We start from the raw sequence: 20833 nt of genomic DNA on the forward strand, positions 1-20833 counted from the left end.
GTTTTAAGGATTGCTGCATGTTGTGGAAAGAATGTAACCTGCAAATTTGTTTAATTTATTTAAAGTTAAGCTAGAAACATAATTTAAAAGATAAGTGATGGGTTGAAGACTCCTGCATGTAAAACTGAAAAGGTTTGACTCTGTTGTCTGACTCATATACCAAATCACCTAAACTAATACAGTACAATCAGGTTAGACAAACTTTAATAACATCGCTGGAAAGGATGACAGCAAACAGGGCAAGAGCTGAACTAAAGTATATTTTCTACTCGTACAAACATGATATTTACACTCTAAAAGACATTCATGTGACATTCACCAGTAGTAGAAATATGCTTTTAAAAAAAACATGCAGTGTAGAAAAATACATAAAATTCATCAGCTGGTCATAAAACACATATTGGGCACATGTGGCGCAAAAAAAAAATAGCATTGGTTTCATTTTTGCACAGCAATAGAAGCAGGATATCCAAAATTTAACCCCCCCACCCCCTTTGCAAAAACATTGCAGTAAGATTCCAACCAGCATGTTAGTACCCCAACTAAAAGAGCCTGGGTTATGAAATTCACCATTCAGCAAACTTTGGTTTGCATTCAAATTCTTTCTTGACAGATGCGTCAGTCCAAAGAAGAAGAAACATAAATACCAATCTCCCTTTTCTCTTTTGGTCATGTGTGCAAGTGTGAGTGTCCATTTGAGCACCATAGTCCATCATAACTCGGCAGAGGAGTATTAGGGGACAATACCTAAACACTATACATATCTTTGGCGTTGGAGAAAATATTTGTACCACCAAAGCCCTCATTTTTTCAGGAGCTCCCCAAAACCGCATGTTTGTTCTACCATGAACCCTGTCAAGGACAGCGGTTGCTACAACTGACAGCTTATCATGTTATCAGGTTAGAGGGTGTTAAAGATGTAATTTGGCGTGAAAAAAAAGTTTGTTTTTTAATCTGGAAAAACAAAAAATTGTGAATAAAGTCTGCATGATTAAAAATCAAATTAAAAATTGTTGAATTTTACATGGAGGAGAAAAAAAAGTCACAATACAAAGAAAACAAACATCACAATATTATGAGCATCAACATTCTTCCGACATTTGTCTGCTAAACCTCCAACTTATTAAAAAAAACTTTTTGACATTCAGCGGGGCCGTAATATTCCTTCATACAGTTATAAACTGTAAAACATAAAAGCATCAACCTTATTATTCATAACAAGCCTTTTTAGTTTCTTGGCGTTTCACGGGCAAACTTGCGCGCAGCAGAAAACTGACTGATTGTTATCGTAACACGCTGACAATCGTGTGTTAAACTGTAAATCAGAAACTTAAATAATAGTAACAGGATGGACTGCATAGCCGCGCAAACTGTAGCATGCGGTTACGTGCTAATGCTGTAAAAAAAAAAATAATCAAAGTGCATTTTCAACTGCAGGTGGAGGAGGAGGCCTCTCGTATGTGTGTCTTTGAGCCCGTAGTATGACACCAGCTCAGGATGATTAAAGTCAGCGGTGGGGAAGTCCTCCGAGTCGACAAAGTATGTCCATTTATGGGTTAAATATCTTCACGTTTGTTTGTTGTTGTTGGTTTTTTTTTTTCCACAATTGTACGTCGGGATGGATCGGAGGTTCCCCATCCTCTGCCATCAAAACGATTGATGCTAACAGTGCATATTTGACATGTCATCCTCTCGCGACAAAGTAGAAGTAGAATGGTTTGAGGTTGATTTCTCATCCAGTCAACATTTCAACATTCGCATAGAACTGCATTCCGTTTTTCATATTCATATGGGAAAAAAAAAAAGTCAGCCCGGAGGCAAATACTGTCGAGTGATCGATGCACTTCACGTTTCGGACTATCCCGGAAGTATTCCAAGTCAAGTGTACACATCCCTGTTAAGGTACCTTATTTTCGAACCAGAGCCCAGAACTAAATCCTCATTTAATATTCAAGGTTATGTGTAATGAAGAGTGAGCTCAGAATATCAAGTCAAGCTGCGCCACGCTGGTTGTTTATGAAGATTGGCATCTTTTTTCTCTTGAATTGTTTATGGTGCCTCTTTGTCTATATGTGCCCTGTGATTGGCTGGCAATCAGAACAGGGTGCACAAAGTCAGCTGAGTCGACTCCACCTCACCCACTGCCCTCATGAGGACAAATATGAGTAAATGGATGGATGGAAAGAAAATCTAGAAAAAATACATTTAAAAAAATCTCCCCTGCAAAAGGATCCACCGGACCCAAAAGGTTTGAGAACCTCTGTTCTAATCAAGCATACTGTACATGAATTGGAGAAAAAAAAAAAAGGTATGAATTTGAACCGCTTAACAGGCTTGTGTCGACTTTCCACATGAACTGTAATGAACACTGGAACAGCTGTGAGTGAGTGGCTCAATGGGAAATACAAAGATACCTTTTTTTGTTTGGTTTTGTTTTTTTACTTCGCACAAAAGGTCAACCTCTGAGGCTTGTGCTTGACATTTCAGCAAAATGAACAACTTTAAGGCACTGTGACACTTTAATTACTTGTCCAAGTTGCCTCGTGCGTGTTCCGCAGTCTCTTTTCCCACCTCAGCGGAGAGAATGATAATGAATATCAGTCCGGGGTGTGTTGGCATGACAACAAAATCCAAAAAGGTTATTGCACCTTGTTATTCTGAAATTGTGACTATCCAAAACTATGTCTTTATGATTATGACAGTCGACAGCTGTTAGTGACAATAACACCTATAGAAAAAGCATTCACCAAACTCAAAATTATCACAGTCCCCCCCAAAAAACCAACCATAAACTCTCCAAATTATTCAAGGTCATCTTTCTGTTTCAAACTACCTTCTAACTGCTGTTCAGAAGCAAATTAAGGCATTGGTTCTCAAACTGGGTCCCCCGGGGCTCAGCAAGTTGTAGCTTGGGGGCCCATAAACAATTTCTTTCATAGAATATGTTGTGTCATTCAAAGAAGTGCATACATATGGTGGCCGGTGCGCCGATCCTATCTTTAAGTCAATTGAAAAAAAGTTAATATGATGGTGACCCGTCAACACATAAATCTGATATCCTTACGTGAATACTCATCAAAAGGCGTTTAGTGGCATTATTACACTAATAGTCCTATTTTTCACAAACAGGCATAATATGAGAATAAAGTTGATCACTTTCCTCCTTTGCTAAACCTTGATTTAACTCCCCCTGAGATTACAATAAAGAAAAATAATAAAACAACAAAAAACAAACCCTTGTCATATTTGTTAAAACTGTCAGTCTGACATGACAGTATAGTACATACTGTAAGTAAAATTATATTTGGGGAAAAAAAGCACTCCATCTTGTGCCTGATTTGACTTTTAAGAATCCCACACGAACAGACAGAATGCTTGACTAACAAAGTATCAAACATTTGTCATTAAGCAAGCGCCTTCACCCCAACCCACCACCGCCACAGCCAAACGCTGACCTGTTCCTAAGGGTTTCAAGAGCTTTGCTGAAACTATGACCGAATGTCCATCTCTCGACAAAAACAACAACAAAAATAAACGAACATTGGGTAGAAGACGAGGAAACAGAAGAAGACCACAGGCACCTAAGATTCAGAAGCAATACGGAATTAGCAATTAGCTTGACAGTTACATTTCTCACCTTTTTGATATTTAATTGATTGTATATTCCCAAAAATAAAACTTATAACTATGTGTAAAAATAACACTCAATTACAAATAAACCATTCTAACACGAAGCAGGCGTGGCTTACATTGGCTGTTAGCAGTGCTAATGCTAGCTTAGTATGGCTACAGCTGCTATTTTGGTGACGTTGTGTGACGCACTTTCATTATCGCTTGCTATGATGAACGGCCATGTTTAAGAATCGTGCTTGTGCACGTTTGTGAGGTGTGAAGCCTTGGTCAGAATCGAGCATGTAGTCTAATGAGGTGACATTCAAATCTTGCTAACAGTTATAACAATACTAAGACCCACTTTGATATCATAATATGACTTTTGCTAGGAGGGAAATATCTTTATTCTATTACCTCTCTCGAAAATGTTCCACCCTTAAAATAGGCCATTTAAAAAAAATTCTTAAAGCATTTAGGGGCACATATAGTCGTTAAATTAGCGTTTTTTCTTCTTGGAAAGATTACAACTTTTTTTATGACAACTGAGCAACTCTTTAAAAATAGAAATTTGTTATTGTTACGTGCCAACTTTTTTTTTCTCTCGAATGAGCAGCTATTATGTATTCAGGCATAGAGAGGGTATACATGGTAGTTATGCTTAATTGGTGTGAAAATTATAAGGAGGTCCCAGGACCCAAATAATTTGAGAACAATGGAACACGAATGAACAAACTGTTAACATTTGCTCCTGTTTGAATATTTTGTGGTTGCTCCCATTGTTGATTGACATTTAAAGTCCCAGACTTCTCCCAGAAAAGCTGGAAATCTGTACGGAGAACAAGGATGTCCACCATGGTTAAGAAATCCACAAGATTTTCGAGCAGGTCACGATACAACAAACTGCCCTTCACTTAACATGTTCAATAATGGCCATATCGCCTCTTTCCAGGTCCAGACCGTTCATAAATAAGCCGCTGTTCCGGTTTAGCTGAGGCGTCAGCCCCGGTAGCCCCGCCTCTTTGCCGCTCTTCTCCCGCTCCTCGCTGTGATTGGCTGATACCGTCCTTCGCGGCAGCCCAAATTCTGCGGCGGGGCTGAAACCGAGCTCGGACGACAGTTTACGTTTAATGGAAGCGGCCCGCTGGAATTTGTCGTAGATTTCCACACTCACTCGTCGGCGCGTTTCCTTCAGTTCTGCTGACACGTTGGCCGTCCATTCGGCTGCGTGGGCGCGGATCTCTCCCACCTACGGAGAAGATAGCTGCAGTCACAGGTTCAGTGAACAAAAACGCAGTGAGCCTTACTCACAGTCAATGTCCATCGCTGCTTAGAAAACAATTCCGTCCTCACAGAGGAATTCATAAATTTGTTTTCATTTAAGAAAACCTCAGCCGGTTTCGAAATTGCTGCAGGGGGCACTATAATCATTGATTCAATGTTATCCAATCAGAAGCCTCAGAATCATTTCGGAGGAAAAAATACAATAAACGTAAAAATTGTGATTCATATTTTGGAGAATGATTGTGAATTGGAGTGATTCTTGATTCAATAACACTTAAAAGTATCATAAAACACAATAAGCAAAAAAAAAAAGGGAAAAAGTTTTTTGCGTAATAACCTCACTGCTACCAAATCTAAAGTGGATCAATTTATGGTAAAATATGAATTCAAGACAACATCTTTATTAGTTTCGCTGCCATTCTGGCTCCTGTGAAAAGTGTTTCTCTTCTGGAGAAAATTGCACTCATTTGCATATGTTATATTTAGAGCAGCAATGAGTCAAGATGCATGTCCAGATGAGACAATGGATGGTCATGCTTTATGCAAACTCTCTCTGGAGAGACTCACACTAATAACCTGCAGGTGTATTTCGGTTGCATAAAGTCAATTGGATCAGAGAAGCATTTCATCATTGAAACCAAGTTAGGAGGGTGACAAAAGTCTGCTGGGACCTGGCGCCGCACTTGGAAATGAACAAGTGCTCATGTACAGTAAATGTCACTACACTGAGAAGAGTGTATCATCTTACATAATATTCTATATCAGTGGTGGAGAAAGTTGCATCTACAGGGAACACACTTTAATCTGACTACTGAGTACAGTATTTACTTGATCAAAGAATGCTGACGTATTTTGTCCCCCAGTCAGTGGTTCTCAAAATTCTACACCAAATATCACTGTTATGGGCAACTCCAAGATTAAAACAGTCCAAAAATACAGAGGCCAAGATTTGAGTCCTAAAATGAAAAATTACCATACTTTAAGTTAAATACAACTGAAATGCACTTCAAAAAATGTACTGTGCATGAAAGTGTAATTATTTTTCTTTTTTATAGCTAATCTAAAATTGAAATTTGAAAATTGAAAAATCAAGTGTCGGCCTTGAGCACAAAATGTTTCCTTGTCGTATTATAGTGGATGATATGCAATACATGATGATTTCCAATACAAGATTAGAAAGGAAGGTGTTCATTTCGCAATACATGATGTTATTACTATGTTTATCTTCTGAAGTGGTTTGCATCGGCGCTGTGTCCTACTGAGAACCCTTTATCATGCATTGCTTTCTTTGATTGTACCTAGTTATGAATCAAGTTGTTTCCAGTGGGTGCATATCATCCATCCATCCATCCATCCATCCTTTTTAGTGCTTATTAAGATCCCAGGTGAGCTGGAGCCTATCCCAGCTGACTTTAAGCGAGAGTAAGGAGTAAACCCTGAACTGGAGCCCAGCCAATCTCATCACCTCTTCTGACAAACAACCATTCACATTCACAGTCACACTTAAAGATTATGTCAAGTCTTCAATTAACCTAAAATGCATGTTTTTGGGAATACGATTGGAGAAAACCAATTCAAATGTTGGGAAAACATGCAAACTCCACACAGGAGGGGCCTCAGGTGAGATTCGAACCCTGAACCCAAGAAATGTGAGGCGGACCACTATATCCTGTACAGCACATGTATTACTATGTGTTGACAATAATGTAATCTAATAATAACTAAACCTCTTCTTTGGTCCTCCTCGAAATGACTCTTAACCAGTCTCCAATCATGCTGAGGATGGCGGCAAAGTAGGCCAGTCCAACCAAAATCCAGAACCAAACTACTGGTTTGTAGTAGTCCAAGTACTCGATTTCTGACCCCCCTGGAAGCAGAGGTAGAAGCATTCACAGAATCACACATGAGCCAAGCACAAAGTCACTTTTTTTCTTGTCCTTGTTGTTTTGAACTCGTTTTACCTGCAACAAAGTCCCCGAAGCCGATGGTGGTCAAAGTGATGACCACAAAGTAAAGCGACTCCAGCGCTGACCAACCCTCGATGTGTTGAAAGATGGCTGCCGGGAGCGCCACGAACAGCAAGCAGCCAAAGAGCACAAACAGCAATGTAGATATGACCCGGATCTTCGTCTGACTGATGTCCCAGTGCTGCACGGACCGCACACGAGGTGAGCACAAGCACACGTTATGCAACAGCTGATGGCATTTAATTCATTTTACAGAGCACGGGACGCAACGTTGGGGACACCTGTTTCACTCCGTTCTTGAATCCAGCCCATTGATTATATAATTTATCCACACTCAGAAAACTTTAATCAGTGTCTTCTTTTAAAAAAAATACAGATTCATAAAGTCCAAAAAGTGACACCTAATATAATTTTTATAGATTTTACATATCCCAACTTTGATATTAAACAATGTAATTTAGCAAATTAACTCTTAAAAACAAAATAATGAAACAATGGTTGGAATATTTTACTACCGGTAATCAATTTTACACCAATAACTGATAAACATTTACTAAGTACCTGGAAAAAAAGTAAGTTAGGCTAAATCGGAATGATTAAAGTGGAATTTATTTATATCTCATGATAATCTTGATGCCACTGATTAAAGCCATTTTTTTTTCTTCATTGTTGACTTTGCTGATAAATTATAATTTACAATTTATGCAACGATTTTCAGGTGATATTACTTAAACAAAAATAAGTTAAATGCAACTAACAAAGTCAAGTCAAGTACAACTTTATTGTCAAATGTGCTGTATGTGTACAGCACAGATGAAATTTCCTCCCTCTTAAACAGACAACATACAACAAGAGGAGCCGCCGCGGGTGCCCGCGCCGTAAATCAACCTGTTAGATCAAATTCCTAATAAGGTTAAAATATCAATTTAGCCCAGTGACAGAGTTGGTATGACAGAATGCATTGTCAAGAGTCCTGTAATATGTGATGCATTTGTCAAGACATTTTTTCCTAAATATGGTTAATTAAAATGCAGTTACACTTTAATGATGTTTTACTAAGGCGACGTGGTGTGCGAGTGGTTAGCCTCACAGTGCAGAGGTGCAGGGTTTGATTCTGGCTTGCATGTTCTTCCCGTGCCTGGGTGGGTTTTCTCCGGGTACTCCGGTTTCCTCTCACATTCCAAAAAAACAGGCATGACAGGTTGGTTGAGCACTCTAAATTGTCCCTGGGTGTGACTCTGAGTACAAACGGTTGTTCGTCTTTGTGTGCCCTGCGATTGGCTGAGATTGCTTCTTTAACAAGCATGAGACTAGTCAGTTTTGTTCAAAACACAAGTATTCATTTAACAATATCATAGTTTTTTTTTTGTTTTTGCTTGCAGTGTAGTTTGCACTACTGTAAAATATTCCATGCTAAATACAGTTGCAAACGTAGACTCAGACATTGTGACATCACAAGTTTGCCCCTGGGAGCACTTGGGACTGCGACTAAAGCTGTCGTCTAAAACCATCCGGCCTTCAAGCCATTAAGCGCTTAGGTGGGTGACACAATGAACTTTTGTCCTCGTCCCCAGTCGTCGTCATCATCATATTTCTCTCAGACTCCCTCGGGACCCCTTAATCATTCAGAACAAAACTGCTCGCTTAAACAGCGTACATTTAGGCAGGGGCGAAGGGATTGATTGATTCATGAATTGATTAGGAGCTGTGTCACAAGTAGAAATGACATTTAGGAAACGGCCAGGCAAAATTCAACAATCAGTTCATCGTTATTGTGCGATATTAATTGATGTTGGCGGGAGCGTGTCGCAATTGAAATCGTATTTAGTGTCAGATCACAAACCTCGAGTGCGTAAATAAATAACATAAACCTTAAGACTCTGGAGATCATCAACCGGGTCCTTCCTGGGTTACGGTGATTGGCTGACATTAAATTTCAGTATTTGCATTGGTAAAATGATCGTTAAAGTTGCTCTGAGATTGAGACTTTTATTGAGAAATGTGAACAAAAGACCAAGGTGGTAAACAACGGCGCTATATTACAGTACCGTCCATCCATGAACCCAATTTCTATTCTCATCTTCACAAGGGTCGTGGGCGTGCCGGGGCCTATCCCAGCAGTCTTCGGGCAGTAGGCGGGGTGGGGGGCACCCTGAACTCGTTGGCAGCCAATCGCAGGGCACACAGAGACAAACGGTCACCATCACACCTGTTGCATGTTTTAGAACTGTGAGAGGAAACCAAAGTACCCGGAGAAAACCCACGCAGGCATGGGAAGGACATGCAAACTCCACAAAGGAAGGCCGAAGCCGTTTAGCCAAATATCAAGGTTGTTGTCCGTCTGGAAACTGAAAAGACCTTGGCGTGATACGATTGCTGTCAAGAGTGCTTTTGTGTAAATTATTCAAGGCACCTTTTGTCGACTCGCTGCCTGGGACACGTGCAGACTGTTAGGTGGATGCTTGTTCACCTGCACTCACCACAAACATCTTCTCCACTCTAGCGATGATCTTTGCAAAGATGGTGCCCAGCTGGTCGCCTATGCCGGCCAGGAGGAAGCCGAAAAGTGGGATGCCCAGCAGAGCGTAGACGATGCAAAAGATTCTCCCGCCCTCCGTGTGAGGAGAGATGTTCCCGAAGCCTGGACAGAAGACGGAGAGTAGACTTCAGGCCACGTTTGACTCCAACAAGGTAGTTACCAATGCGTGGATGATGTACAACTTCCCACTGCTGGTGTCATATTCTTCTTTTCTGGAATGCCATTGAGTATTTATTTGAAACCCCTCTTAAGGTCCATGTACTTGTACACACATTGTCCTCTCGAGTAAGAGAAAAGTAGAATGATTGGATCTTACTGGATGTGTTTTTCCAGTCCTGCCTTTTCAACACATTAGTAGGACAACTTTGGAATCATCGGAGGATGACTCCATCTTCCGAGTGAGGCAAAACTGTGTACTAGTTAACGTCTGCACAATACTAGTGTGACACTTGAAGCAATAGATATTAACTAGTACAATTATATAATGTCACATGACCCTATCATCAGCACCAAAATGCCCACCGGTCATTTTCTCACCAGTACATGTACACAAATCCCCCTTCCACGACGGAGGTTACGTGAAACCCGCAATATAGAAATACTCTATTTAAATACACCCTAGGCATGTTTTTACAGCATTTATGGCACTTAATCCCCCCACCCCCCACCCCCGTCGGTATTTCCACAAATTTTTAAAATAATGCAGACACATTTGAGCACACAACATACTGGGAATGAGGAAGAACAACGGATAGCACAAAAATATCGTACAAACAGTGTATCAGTGTCCCAATGCACAAAATTTCTTGAAATTCAATGAAAAGAAGACAGAGGTGATATTGTTTGGTCCCAGTGGCCCTTGTACATCCCATCCTGTAGACTTGGGCCCCCTGTCTCCTTATCGTAAGTTAACAGTCTCAAACTTGGGCCTTAAACTGGACAGTGATTTCAAACTTGATCGGCAAATTGGTTTCACCTCAGACAGCTGGCCAAAATAAAACCTCTCCTCTCTCATGAACACTTTGAGACAGTAATTCATGCCTTTGTCACATCCCGGCTCGATTACTGCAATGCCCTTTACTTTGGAGTCAGCCAGCCCTCCATTAAGCGCCTTCAGCTGGTCCAGAATGCCGCTGCTCGCCTCTTGACTGGTACTCGTAAGAGGGAGCGCATAACTCCTACTCTGGCACCCCATTTTAGAGTTATTTTCAAGATCCTCTTATTTGTTTTCAAATCTGTAAATAATCTCGCACCACCTTACCTCTCTGAGCTCATCCGCCCCTACACACCTGCCCGGCGCCTCAGGTCTGCGGACCGGACATTATTAGAAGTACCAAGAACTCAACTGAGGCTCAGAGGGGATCGAGCCTTTTCTGTTGCTGGTCCCTCTCTCTGGAATGACCTCCCACTGAACATTCGGCAAGCCTCCTCGCTGCCCATCTTCAAAACCCTCCTCAAAACTCACTTGTATTCTTTGGCATTCGACTCAGCATGACTTAGATTTGTTCTTGGTTTTACTGTTTGGTGCTTTCTACCGTCTTTGTTACCGATTTGTTTTACTGTTTATTGTATATGTTAAATTGCTCCATGTACAGCACTTTGTATGCAGCGATGGCTGTTTGAAAGGGCTCTATAAATACACTTGACTTGACTTGACTCTGTGTCAACAGTAAACAAATCCCATTTTTTCCAAAATAAGCTTAGCGGTAATTTACAGCGTTGTCAAGATATAGAATAAATGCTCAATCGGCTGTCGTTTTTCAAAAACGGTGCATCCTCAACTTCTGATGGACTAATTCTTGAAAATACACTAAATGACAACATTCGGAAGTCGGCAACCGCAAGTTGAAACGGTGGCGGTAGACGTTTGTGCTCAGTGTCCTTAAATGAAAACTAAACAAAAGTGGAGGAACCGAGTCAATAAGTGGAGCAACTGCCATTGTACTTGCGATGTCGTAATTGCATTGCATTCAGCTGCCGCAAAAGAAATTTTACAGTTCGCAGAGAATAGCGAGGGAGGGGGGCAGGGGGAGGATAAAAGCAGAGAGTAAAAGAATATCGTGCACACACACAAAGACTAAACGTATGGTCATGAGAGCGCCAAGGTGCACTAGTTTGATTACTTGCAGGAAGCAGATGGAAGATCGATGACAAACGCAACAACCTCAAAGCCTTTGTTACATAACAGCTCATTTGGGGAGCGCGCGCGTGCACACGCACGCACACGCGGACGCACGCACGCGTCTAGCACAGTTCAATATATAACTTCTAACCCTGATTGATGGCAATCTTGCATGCAATCATGTAAGATTACATGTAACAGTTAACTGTGACAGTTAACAATAATGGTTATGTTTATTAAAAACAACAACAACAACAACAGTAAACACACACACACGTCCTACCAATGGTGGTGATGACAGTCCCTGCGAAAAAGAAGGCGGAGCTCAGGTCCCACAGGCTGCTGGGATTGGCGAGTGTCCCGGCAGGGTTCACTCCCGAGCGGATGGCTGCCACGACTTGCTGGAGGGAGAAGGAGAGGCAGACAAAAACTTGAACTCACAGAAAAAGACGGAAAAGTGCCTTGAGAATGCGGAACACCGCAGTGGAAAGTCTGATCGAATAATGTGATAAAACAACGAGCCTCCTCTCTTGTAGAATAACTGTTTACTACAATAGAGCCATTGTTATTCTTTAAAATTTGCACTGTACAGGTCATAACTTATTTTTACACTTGCAAGACGCTGAAGACTGTAAAAGCACACACACACACACACACACACACACACACACAAAACCCCCCACAAAGACGACGCAAATTCAGCAAGCCTCCCTCTCTACTTTCTTAAGAGCGATGCCTCTGTTGTCAAACGGTGAGTGGCTGTATCTTATTGATATCGTCTGAAGTCTGAAACATGGAAGATATTGACTTTATTTCCTTCCAAGAATTTCCAACAGGGAAAATGATCAATAATACAAAACGCTGAAGGTCCACCAGCTTCTCGGAATACTTTTTTTTGTTTTTTTAACCCTCACAGGTTCCACCCTCTGAGAAAGTAATGAGCTGTCCAAGGTGCTGAAACTACTACAGCGTCAACACACATGGTGGACACACAATTTCAAGTCTACACATCCTGTTCCATTGTTTGCTGTGATCTCAAGAAAAGTGACCGATATAAAATCAGTTCCAAACTTTATCCACACTTAATGTGACCTTTAGCCACTACAATCGATTAAAAACAAAACCTACATAATTTCAAGAGGGGAAGAAAAAATGAACAACAGAGATGTAGTTGCACAAGTGCGCACACCCTCTTATAATTGGGACGTGCCTGTGTTCACAATCAACTAATCACATTCAAACTCATGTTAAATAGGAATCAATGCACGCTAGCCACAATTTGAAGTGCCTCTGGTTAACCCAAATCAAGTGCATTTCTTGCATCCTTGTAGGTACGGTGTTCTTTTGGTGGTGGTGTGTTTGTGCCAAACATACCTTTTGGAATTCTGGCCACAAAGTTCCACCTCGGTTTTATGAAATCTCAAAACATTTTCTCACTTGCATTTGGAAGGGTTGAAATGTGTGGATTTTTTTTCTTCATTTGTTTTTGCCACCAGAGCCCAGAGCCCAGACATGTGAAGAAGATGGGAAATGGATGTCACATGTATCAAGCAGCCAGTACTTGCCGGAAATTCCTTCATCTCCTTTGACGAAGCTGTCGGCCTCCTGGCAGCCTCCCAGACCTGTTTTCTTATCATGAATTGTGGAGGGATGTCCAGTTTTTGGTAATCTGTCTGTCGCGCCATAATTTCGCCACTGTCGTCAATGTGTTCCATGGTATATTTAAAGCCTTGGAAGTTTTTGTCCCCTTCTCCTGACCGATACCTATAAACAGTGAGATCTCACTGATGCTTGCTGAAGTGCTCTGCAGATCGTGGCTTGTGCTACAAAAATGTCAGGAAAAGCTTACTAGAGCAACTGAAGTCTATCTAGGGTTATTCAGAATCCCTTTCAATGGTGGCAGGTGTGTGCTGGCTCACTTTTAACATGAGTTTAATTGTGATTGGTTAAGCTTTTCAGTTTCCAGTGTACCGAATTATCATTAAACTCAGATTTTTTTTCCTCATTCAGTTGTAAAGATTATAGGTCACATTAATGGTGGAAACAGTTTTGAAATGATCGATTTTCATATCACATCTCGTATTTGAAGAGTAAACATTTCGTATCCAGTGCATATCGACACAGATGAATATATTTCACCTTAACCAGATCCTCCAGATGACTGTGGTTGACGCAGGAGTGTTTGGCCAGAAAGTCCAACTTCTGGGTCAAGATGGCCAAGCGTTGAGCACTGATGGGGAAAGAAGGCGACAGTATTTGTCACAACTTGGCACCTCATTTGTTTGCATCGACACAATTAGAAATGTTTGCTTGTGGGCTACCAAATCCAATTATTTTTGACTTTGTTTAATCGCTGGAGAACATGTGATTTATTTTGCCCAACCCCCCAAACCATGCAAAGTGCCTGAGTTGAAATGTCAGCATTTTAAACGACTGCAACTTTCAGGGATGGATATGAAACAACAAGTACCCGATTACTGCTCCAACTATTTCTACGATCGGTATTTTGACTGTAGTAGCTGGAAGGACAAGTGTGTGGCTCGACTTTATAGTTTGTGGAAACAGTTTCTAGACCGCACAGCCCCTCCTCAAAGGTTTTGAGGCCTTCAGAAAGAGCATAGTTTTGCGCCAACCTTCTACTTGGCTTTTTAACAAAAATGCAAGAGGAATTTAAAAATCCCACGTTCTTGAAGGTTCGTGAAAAAGTACCGTACCATACTGAGAGCATTTTTAAAAACCTTATTCAGTCTGGGAGTGGGCCAATAGTTCAATTTAATAGCCTAAACGTATTAACATAACTCATTTGTGCAGGCCAATTTTTAATGGTTTTTTTTTACCTCTCATGAGGCTGTTCCAGGGACCTGAAAACGGCCGCTCCCATCACCAGGTAGAAGACGATCAAAAGAAAGATGGCGGTCACCGTCTTCCTTTTCATCACCGTGGCAACCACCTGCAATACTTCAACTGGTCAGTCAACCAACACGTGCATCGGAAAAAGGGAACGAACGAAAGCGTGATGGCGATTTGGTGGCCTCCCACCTCGCTCTCCTCTCGTGGAGTCAGCGTGATGGACTTTGTGGAGAAGGAGAGGCGGGGCTTGGTGTTGTGAGTGGCCGCTTTGGGGTCCAGTAAGTCTGGAGCTGCCACTGTCAGGGGGGATGTGGATAGTGGGGGTGGAGAAAAAAAAACATCGCCAGGAATTGTGTTTTACCCACACCGTCTCATTTCACTTGCTACGGCCATTTAGTTGTTAATTTTAGAAGTCTTTATAAATAAATCACAGACAAGGCTTCAAAATGGCCTTTCAATCCTGACACAAGCAAACACATGAATCGCTCTCTCTTGCCTGTTTTAGTGACAACATTTTTTAGAAGCAGTTTAGAATAACTGTACAGTACAGTACACATAGGTACAGTAACATAATTTTAGATTGTGATTCTCCAACATTTTACACCAAGTACCACCTAAAATCATTTGTAGCTCTCCAAGTACCACCGTTATGATCAACGTTATAACAAAGTAACATAAAAAACAAGACAGAGGTTTTATTCTTGAAAAGTATATTTCATATTAGTGTAAACCACTGTAACATTATGCACAATTAGAATTAACATGATGGTTAAGTATAGGGGGGGGAAACTGTACTTGTTTCAGTGAAAATGTTTACATATAAAAGTGAGACAAAATTACCTAAATAAATATTTTTTTTAAAAACAGTTAATGCATTGTACAAAACTGAACACATCAAATGTACTGCACTGGATGAAAAAAAATGTTTCAGCCACTGTAACACATTTTCAACATTTAATTCATTTTTTTGCTTTTTTCCTCCGACCACGAGAGGGAGCCCGCGTACCACATGTTGAGAATGGCTGGTTCACTCTGTTACATTGCACCAACCATTAGTTTCTGGCAATAGCTTTTTTGTTGCTATTTCATACACATTCAACAATTAAAGGCCATAGATAACAAACACAGTCATTACCAGGTCACATAAAGAAACAAAAATCATTTTAAACAAGCTTTCAATGGCGTCGCTGCTCAGCCTTATTGCAATTGAAATGTTTTTTCACTTGTCCACGATAAGTTCAGTGGTGAAAAAAATGTCAAAAAAGATAGGCTGTCAACAATTTGATGCTTTGTAAAAGAATTTCGTTTCTCAGCTTTTTTTTGTTGTTGCATAAATAGACAGTCATATACTGTACATCATGCTTGATCAAGCAAACAATCCAAAAGATGTACTGTATTACAAACTAACATTACCTTAAAAATAACTGTCAGCGTTTGTGTTTTAAGACCATTTTTTATTATTATAAAAAAATAAATTAAGACCATTGTGCTTATAGAAGTGCGATATGGACTCTCACTCAACAAATTTTTTTTTTTTTTTTTTTAAGTTATGAGATGAGCTAATTGCGCTGTTATGTCACTACTTTAAATGTAATGTCAAATGTTACTGGAAAATACTATTGCCATCTTCAGGTACGCACGGAAATATTTCAAAGTATTAGAATGAATAAATAAATAAATTCAAAAAGTACTACAATCAGTGCTACTCACTCCTGGATCGAGCCTATCCAATGCCCTCCGGGCTCCTCTCCTCCTCCTCATTCGACGCCCTCACTGCGTTTCGGGGAATCTTTCCTCCTCTTGGCCTCTCCTCCCTGTGATGCTGAGGCCTCCTTGTCCTGCTCTTCCTCCTCCTCTTCCTCGTCTTCTTGGTCTCTCCTCCGCTGAGGCCGGGCCAGCGGCAGAGCGGTGTTGGAGCTCCACGTGTGCCAGACAAATGCTCTTTGGCTCTCTGGCATGCACGCTGCTCCACTGCGCTCCCTGAGCGAAGGAGGGATGGGATAAAACAGAGGGAGGAGCAGCAGGGGGAGAGAGATGGGTGGAGAAACACACATGCATGCACACTCACAAAGAGTGAAGTTCTGGTCATGACACACACACACACACACACACACACACACACGCACACACACACACACACACACAGTATCACATGCATTTATGTGGCCCAGGATAGCAAATCAAACATTACAACTTCCACTTCCATGACGCTTGCTATCATCTGTACCAACATTTTCAAATTCTCATATGTAATAAACAAGAGAGATATTGCAAGCATCTTCTTCTTACCAAACCCTCATTACGATAAGTTGAACAATAGTGGAATAAACCATTTTATTCTTGACTTCTTTATATGGTTTCACAGTCATAACAGCCGTCCAAGGGAAACAGTAACTAAAATGTGGCCTGTGACAAAAATGTGTTTGACACCCCTGAGTTAAGGTAAATTAAAAAAACAAAACAAAACAATTACCGGTAAGTTAAAATGAACATGTACATTTTTGTAAATTATTTTACTGTCACTAAAATACTTTAAAATGTTATCAATAACTAATTTTTGATTGATCACACCATTATTTAATAAAATAGATCAAATGTATCGTGTAGTATTTTTAATTTTATTCTTTACAATTTATCCATTAACCAAATCATTAACAATAATAATGAAAATGAATGTATTCATTTTCACCCTTTCATTTTGGAGAGCGGGAGTTACTGAATGAATGAGACTCGATGGTTTCTTCTCTGACCTCAAAAATTTGAAAAGCATCACGTGCACTTCTAGAATAGATGACAGATACCAGCAAATATTAATTGAAGTTTAAAGTTGAAAATGTACAAAATTATTCATAACATGTTCTTTTTTTCTTTTTGGGGGGGGGGGGGATACATCACAAAATATGTTTTGGAGAACAACATCACAAACATTTTCAAAGCCTTGTCATGTAATTTTACAGGTTTGAAATTAATTTTATTTTTAATGCTTCTCTCTCTCCCTCTCACTCTCTTTTTTGTGATGTTTGGCATCCATTTCAAATGTTTAGCAGGATGCTGATCTGGCATTGCCATCCTCATGATTGCCGTCCCCGTCGGCTCTCTTGACACTCTGCTGCTGATGAGAAATTAATAGCAGTTTAAATCTTCATGCTTCCCCCTTGCTGGCTCCCACACACCAAAAAAAAAAAATACAATCCCATTTATACAGCCAAAGATAGACACGTGTGGGTCAATGTGTGTCACGGTTAGCTGAACACTCAGTGCTGTGCACATGTGTTTCTCCACTGTGTCGATTGAGTTTGTGATACAACACAGCAAAGTGTGGCTATTTGATGAAGAAATCAGTCCCGCACCATGTGAGTGCATTATTTATGCTGGCCAGAAGAGGGAGACTCCAATGGTTTGTCAGGTAGAACACGAGTCCGTGAGGAAACTAAGAAAAAGATACGAGGAAGATATTAGTGTGTGTCGTGAAACATTAGGAATATCAATCGCTGTATTGGCTACACTGTTCGTCTCATTAGGGATAAGAGTGAATTAGAACATATCCGAGATGACTTTGGGGCAAGAGGCAAGTCTCCCTCTTGTGATTGCACAAGTGTGTACAGCCTCTTATGTTTGAGGACGCGGCTGTTTTTAGTTTACCAATCACATTCAAACTCCTGTTAAATGGGAGTGGCCATTTGAAGTGTCTGCGATTAACCCCAGTTAAAATAGAGATGTTCTAGTAGGCTTTCCCTGACATTGGTGTAATTGCATCTTATAGCGTGAGCCATGGTCGGGCAGCTTCTACAGCGTCATTGTTCAAAGGTATCGGCCAGGAGAAGGGCTGATCACAAAAACCTGGCATTTTAACAGGGGTGTTTAGACTTTTTATATCCACTCATTACAACCTGTATTCAATTAGCTTCTCATCATCCATCTTAATGTATAGGATGCTCCTAGTCTAGTGGGTCTTTTTCCTCTTTTTGTCATGATAGCAGGCAGTTCAGTGCGTCATAATTATTGAAGAGTGATATGTGATCCCAGTGAGCCAAAATACCGAATATCATGTCAAATTGTTTTAGTAATGCTAATTAAACATAAGGCAATCATGAGACGCATTACTGTGGAAGGGCCCAACGATGAAATTGAAAAGCTGCTATTTTTACGGGACTGAGTGCAACAAGTTTTCTTTTTATTTGTTATCAATTACAGCTACGCTACTCACCAAAAGTTACAATTATGACAGAGGCGGTTAAATTGAGCCAGTTTATTTTTTCTTCCAGGATCACCACAGGTACTTACAATATTGGGGCAAACTCATAGATGAACGTCTATTTCACAATTGGAACAGAAAATGGATGGATGGATGGATTCTCCCGTACACAAAAACCAGATAGACTTGTAAGTGGCTCAACTTACCGCACTCTCTCCTATCGAACTTTTGTTGGGCCCTCTTATCACAAACATGTCATGGTTAGGTGGGTCTATGTACTCGTGATCCTATGCGCTTAAAATAAGTACCCACAAATACCTGTGGGCTAATGACCATTGGAGGCTGGTTCATAACATGCTGGCAGCATGCTGGGCTGCAATTAGTCGCCCATGATGAAGCGGAACTGCCCTCTCAGTGTGTGTTGTACAAGAAATCCAGTCGTGTTGCCAGAGTGCAAGAGAAACATCCTCTCTGTGGCAATAGCGTACTGTGTTGCGTGCGTGCTCGTGTGCGTGTGTGTGTGCGTGGTATTGTACTGCGACACAATTAGTGCTTCCTGACTGTCCAGTTGTAATGACCAGAAACTCATAATAATAGGCTTGTGGAATGTGACGGCAACTAGTTCAAACAAACTCAAGTGTATAGAAATGCCTGGCATTTGGGAGTTTGTGTGTGTGAGCGTATGCGTGCATGCCCGTGTGTGTGTGTGTGTGTGTTGTCCATCTGATTCATGCCAGTCTGAAACCATATAAAACTGGCTCAAACTAGACCGATCAGTATGATTATCATAAGGGGAAAAAAAAGAATACAATTTTTGTTCCTCATTGTCGGCGGCATAGTGGTCGACTGGTTAGCACGTCCGCCTCATAGTGCAGAGGTCCGGGGTTCGATTCCGGGCCTCAGCCTTCCTGTGTGGAGTTTGAATGTTCTCCCCGTATTTGTGTGGGTTTTCTCTGGGTTCTCCGGTTTTCTCCCGCATTCCAAATACACGCATGGTAGGTAAATTAAGCACTCTAAATTGTCCGTAGGTGCGAATGTTTGTTTTTCAATGCGTGCTCTGCGATTGGCTGGCAACCAGTTCAGTGTGTACCCCGTTGTCTGCCCGAAAACGGCTGAGATAGGCTCCAGCACCCCCACGACCCTCGTAAGGACAACCGGATTCCAAAATGGATGGATAGATGTACCTTCTGCCATCTATTGGCACAGCATTTAATTCTATCATTGGCAATACATAAGAATTTTACCAACGAGCAAGTGAAATTGGATCATTTCCCAATGATCGCACATTAATTAGCACAATGGTTGGCATTCATTCATCTAATGAGATCTAATACAGATCAATATGACCTTACAAAGATAATGTGTCGTTTGGGTTGACGCTGCAAGAAAGGTATTTGAGATTGAGTGCTATCCTAAATATGTGGGAAAAAAAATTGGTCCTGGTAGCAAAGAGTTGAAAGGACCTGACACGGACGCATGTTAGTGTTCTTATGTGAGGCCCCCGCCGCACATATCACTGTTAATTTAGCCATTATATACCAGATCATGTGTTGATGTTATATTGGGGTCCGGACCTAAAAATAGCATCCATGGTTTGGACTGTTGGGGCCCATAAAATAGTACAAGTTAATCCCTGTTATGTAACTGAGTGAAGAAGGTGGAGGGACTTCCAAATGGGACCTGGGGTTGAGTTTGTGTGTGTGTGTGTGTGTGTGTGTGTGTGTGTGTGTGTGTGTGTGTGTGTGTGTGTGTGTGTGTGTGTGTGTGCGTGTGCGTGTGCGTGTGCGTGTGCGTGTGCGTGTGCGTGTGCGTGTGCGTGTGTGTGTGTGTGTGAGAGAGAGAGCATGCACGTGAATGCACTTGGGCTATGCTGAAAACAAACAGAGTCCTGAAATTGCGTGACATGGTGCTGGGAAGCGCACGCAGCTCGCAAAATAGTACATGGAGTCGACAGCTGTTAATTGTGTCACATGTGTAAAGTGGAGTTAGACTGACAAAACGGTAACATCACACAGGACATAACTGCGGGACACGGGTCACCGACCTTTTTGAACGGTCAACTTGAGAAGGGCTGCCGCTTCGATGAACACCAAATGATTAACTTGCTGAAATTACCTATAAAATGATGCTATTATTATTCATTGATGATTTCATCCATGTGACGACTGATCATGTTGATGGTTTCTCTCGCTGTTTTAATATCAGAATGCAGCACTTTATTTCTATAACTCGAGGGTTCATCTTTTCAAATGGTCACTTGGACACCA

General features: G+C 41.1%; 1 protein-coding gene across 1 annotated transcript; it reads right to left on the reverse strand.

The window, feature by feature from the left end:
• Nucleotides 1–187: 187 nt before the first annotated feature.
• On the reverse strand, nt 188–16335 carry kcnk2a (potassium channel, subfamily K, member 2a). Its single transcript, XM_086107570.1, has 9 exons — nt 16082–16335; nt 14561–14667; nt 14359–14471; nt 13661–13751; nt 11805–11922; nt 9341–9501; nt 6855–7041; nt 6621–6760; nt 188–4858 (listed from the first exon to the last, which is right to left on the reverse strand). Coding segments are annotated over exons 1-9 (1257 nt in total). The 5' UTR covers nt 16083–16335; the 3' UTR covers nt 188–4519.
• Nucleotides 16336–20833: the final 4498 nt, after the last annotated feature.

This window comes from Hippocampus guttulatus, chromosome 3, assembly GCF_054856545.1.
Source record: "Hippocampus guttulatus isolate MCC_2025c chromosome 3, RoL_Hgut_1.0, whole genome shotgun sequence".
Lineage (NCBI taxonomy): Eukaryota > Metazoa > Chordata > Actinopteri > Syngnathiformes > Syngnathidae > Hippocampus > Hippocampus guttulatus.

Bases quoted from the DNA above. Each gene is read 5' to 3' on its own strand.
- kcnk2a (XM_086107570.1), bottom strand. The intron at 13,752-14,358 runs GTAAAAAAAAAC...TTTCCCCATCAG, and splicing joins CTGGAACAGCCTCATGAGAG to TGCTCAACGCTTGGCCATCT. The intron at 11,923-13,660 runs GTGAAATATATT...TTCTCCCTCCAG, and splicing joins ATCTGGAGGATCTGGTTAAG to CAAGTCGTGGCAGCCATCCG.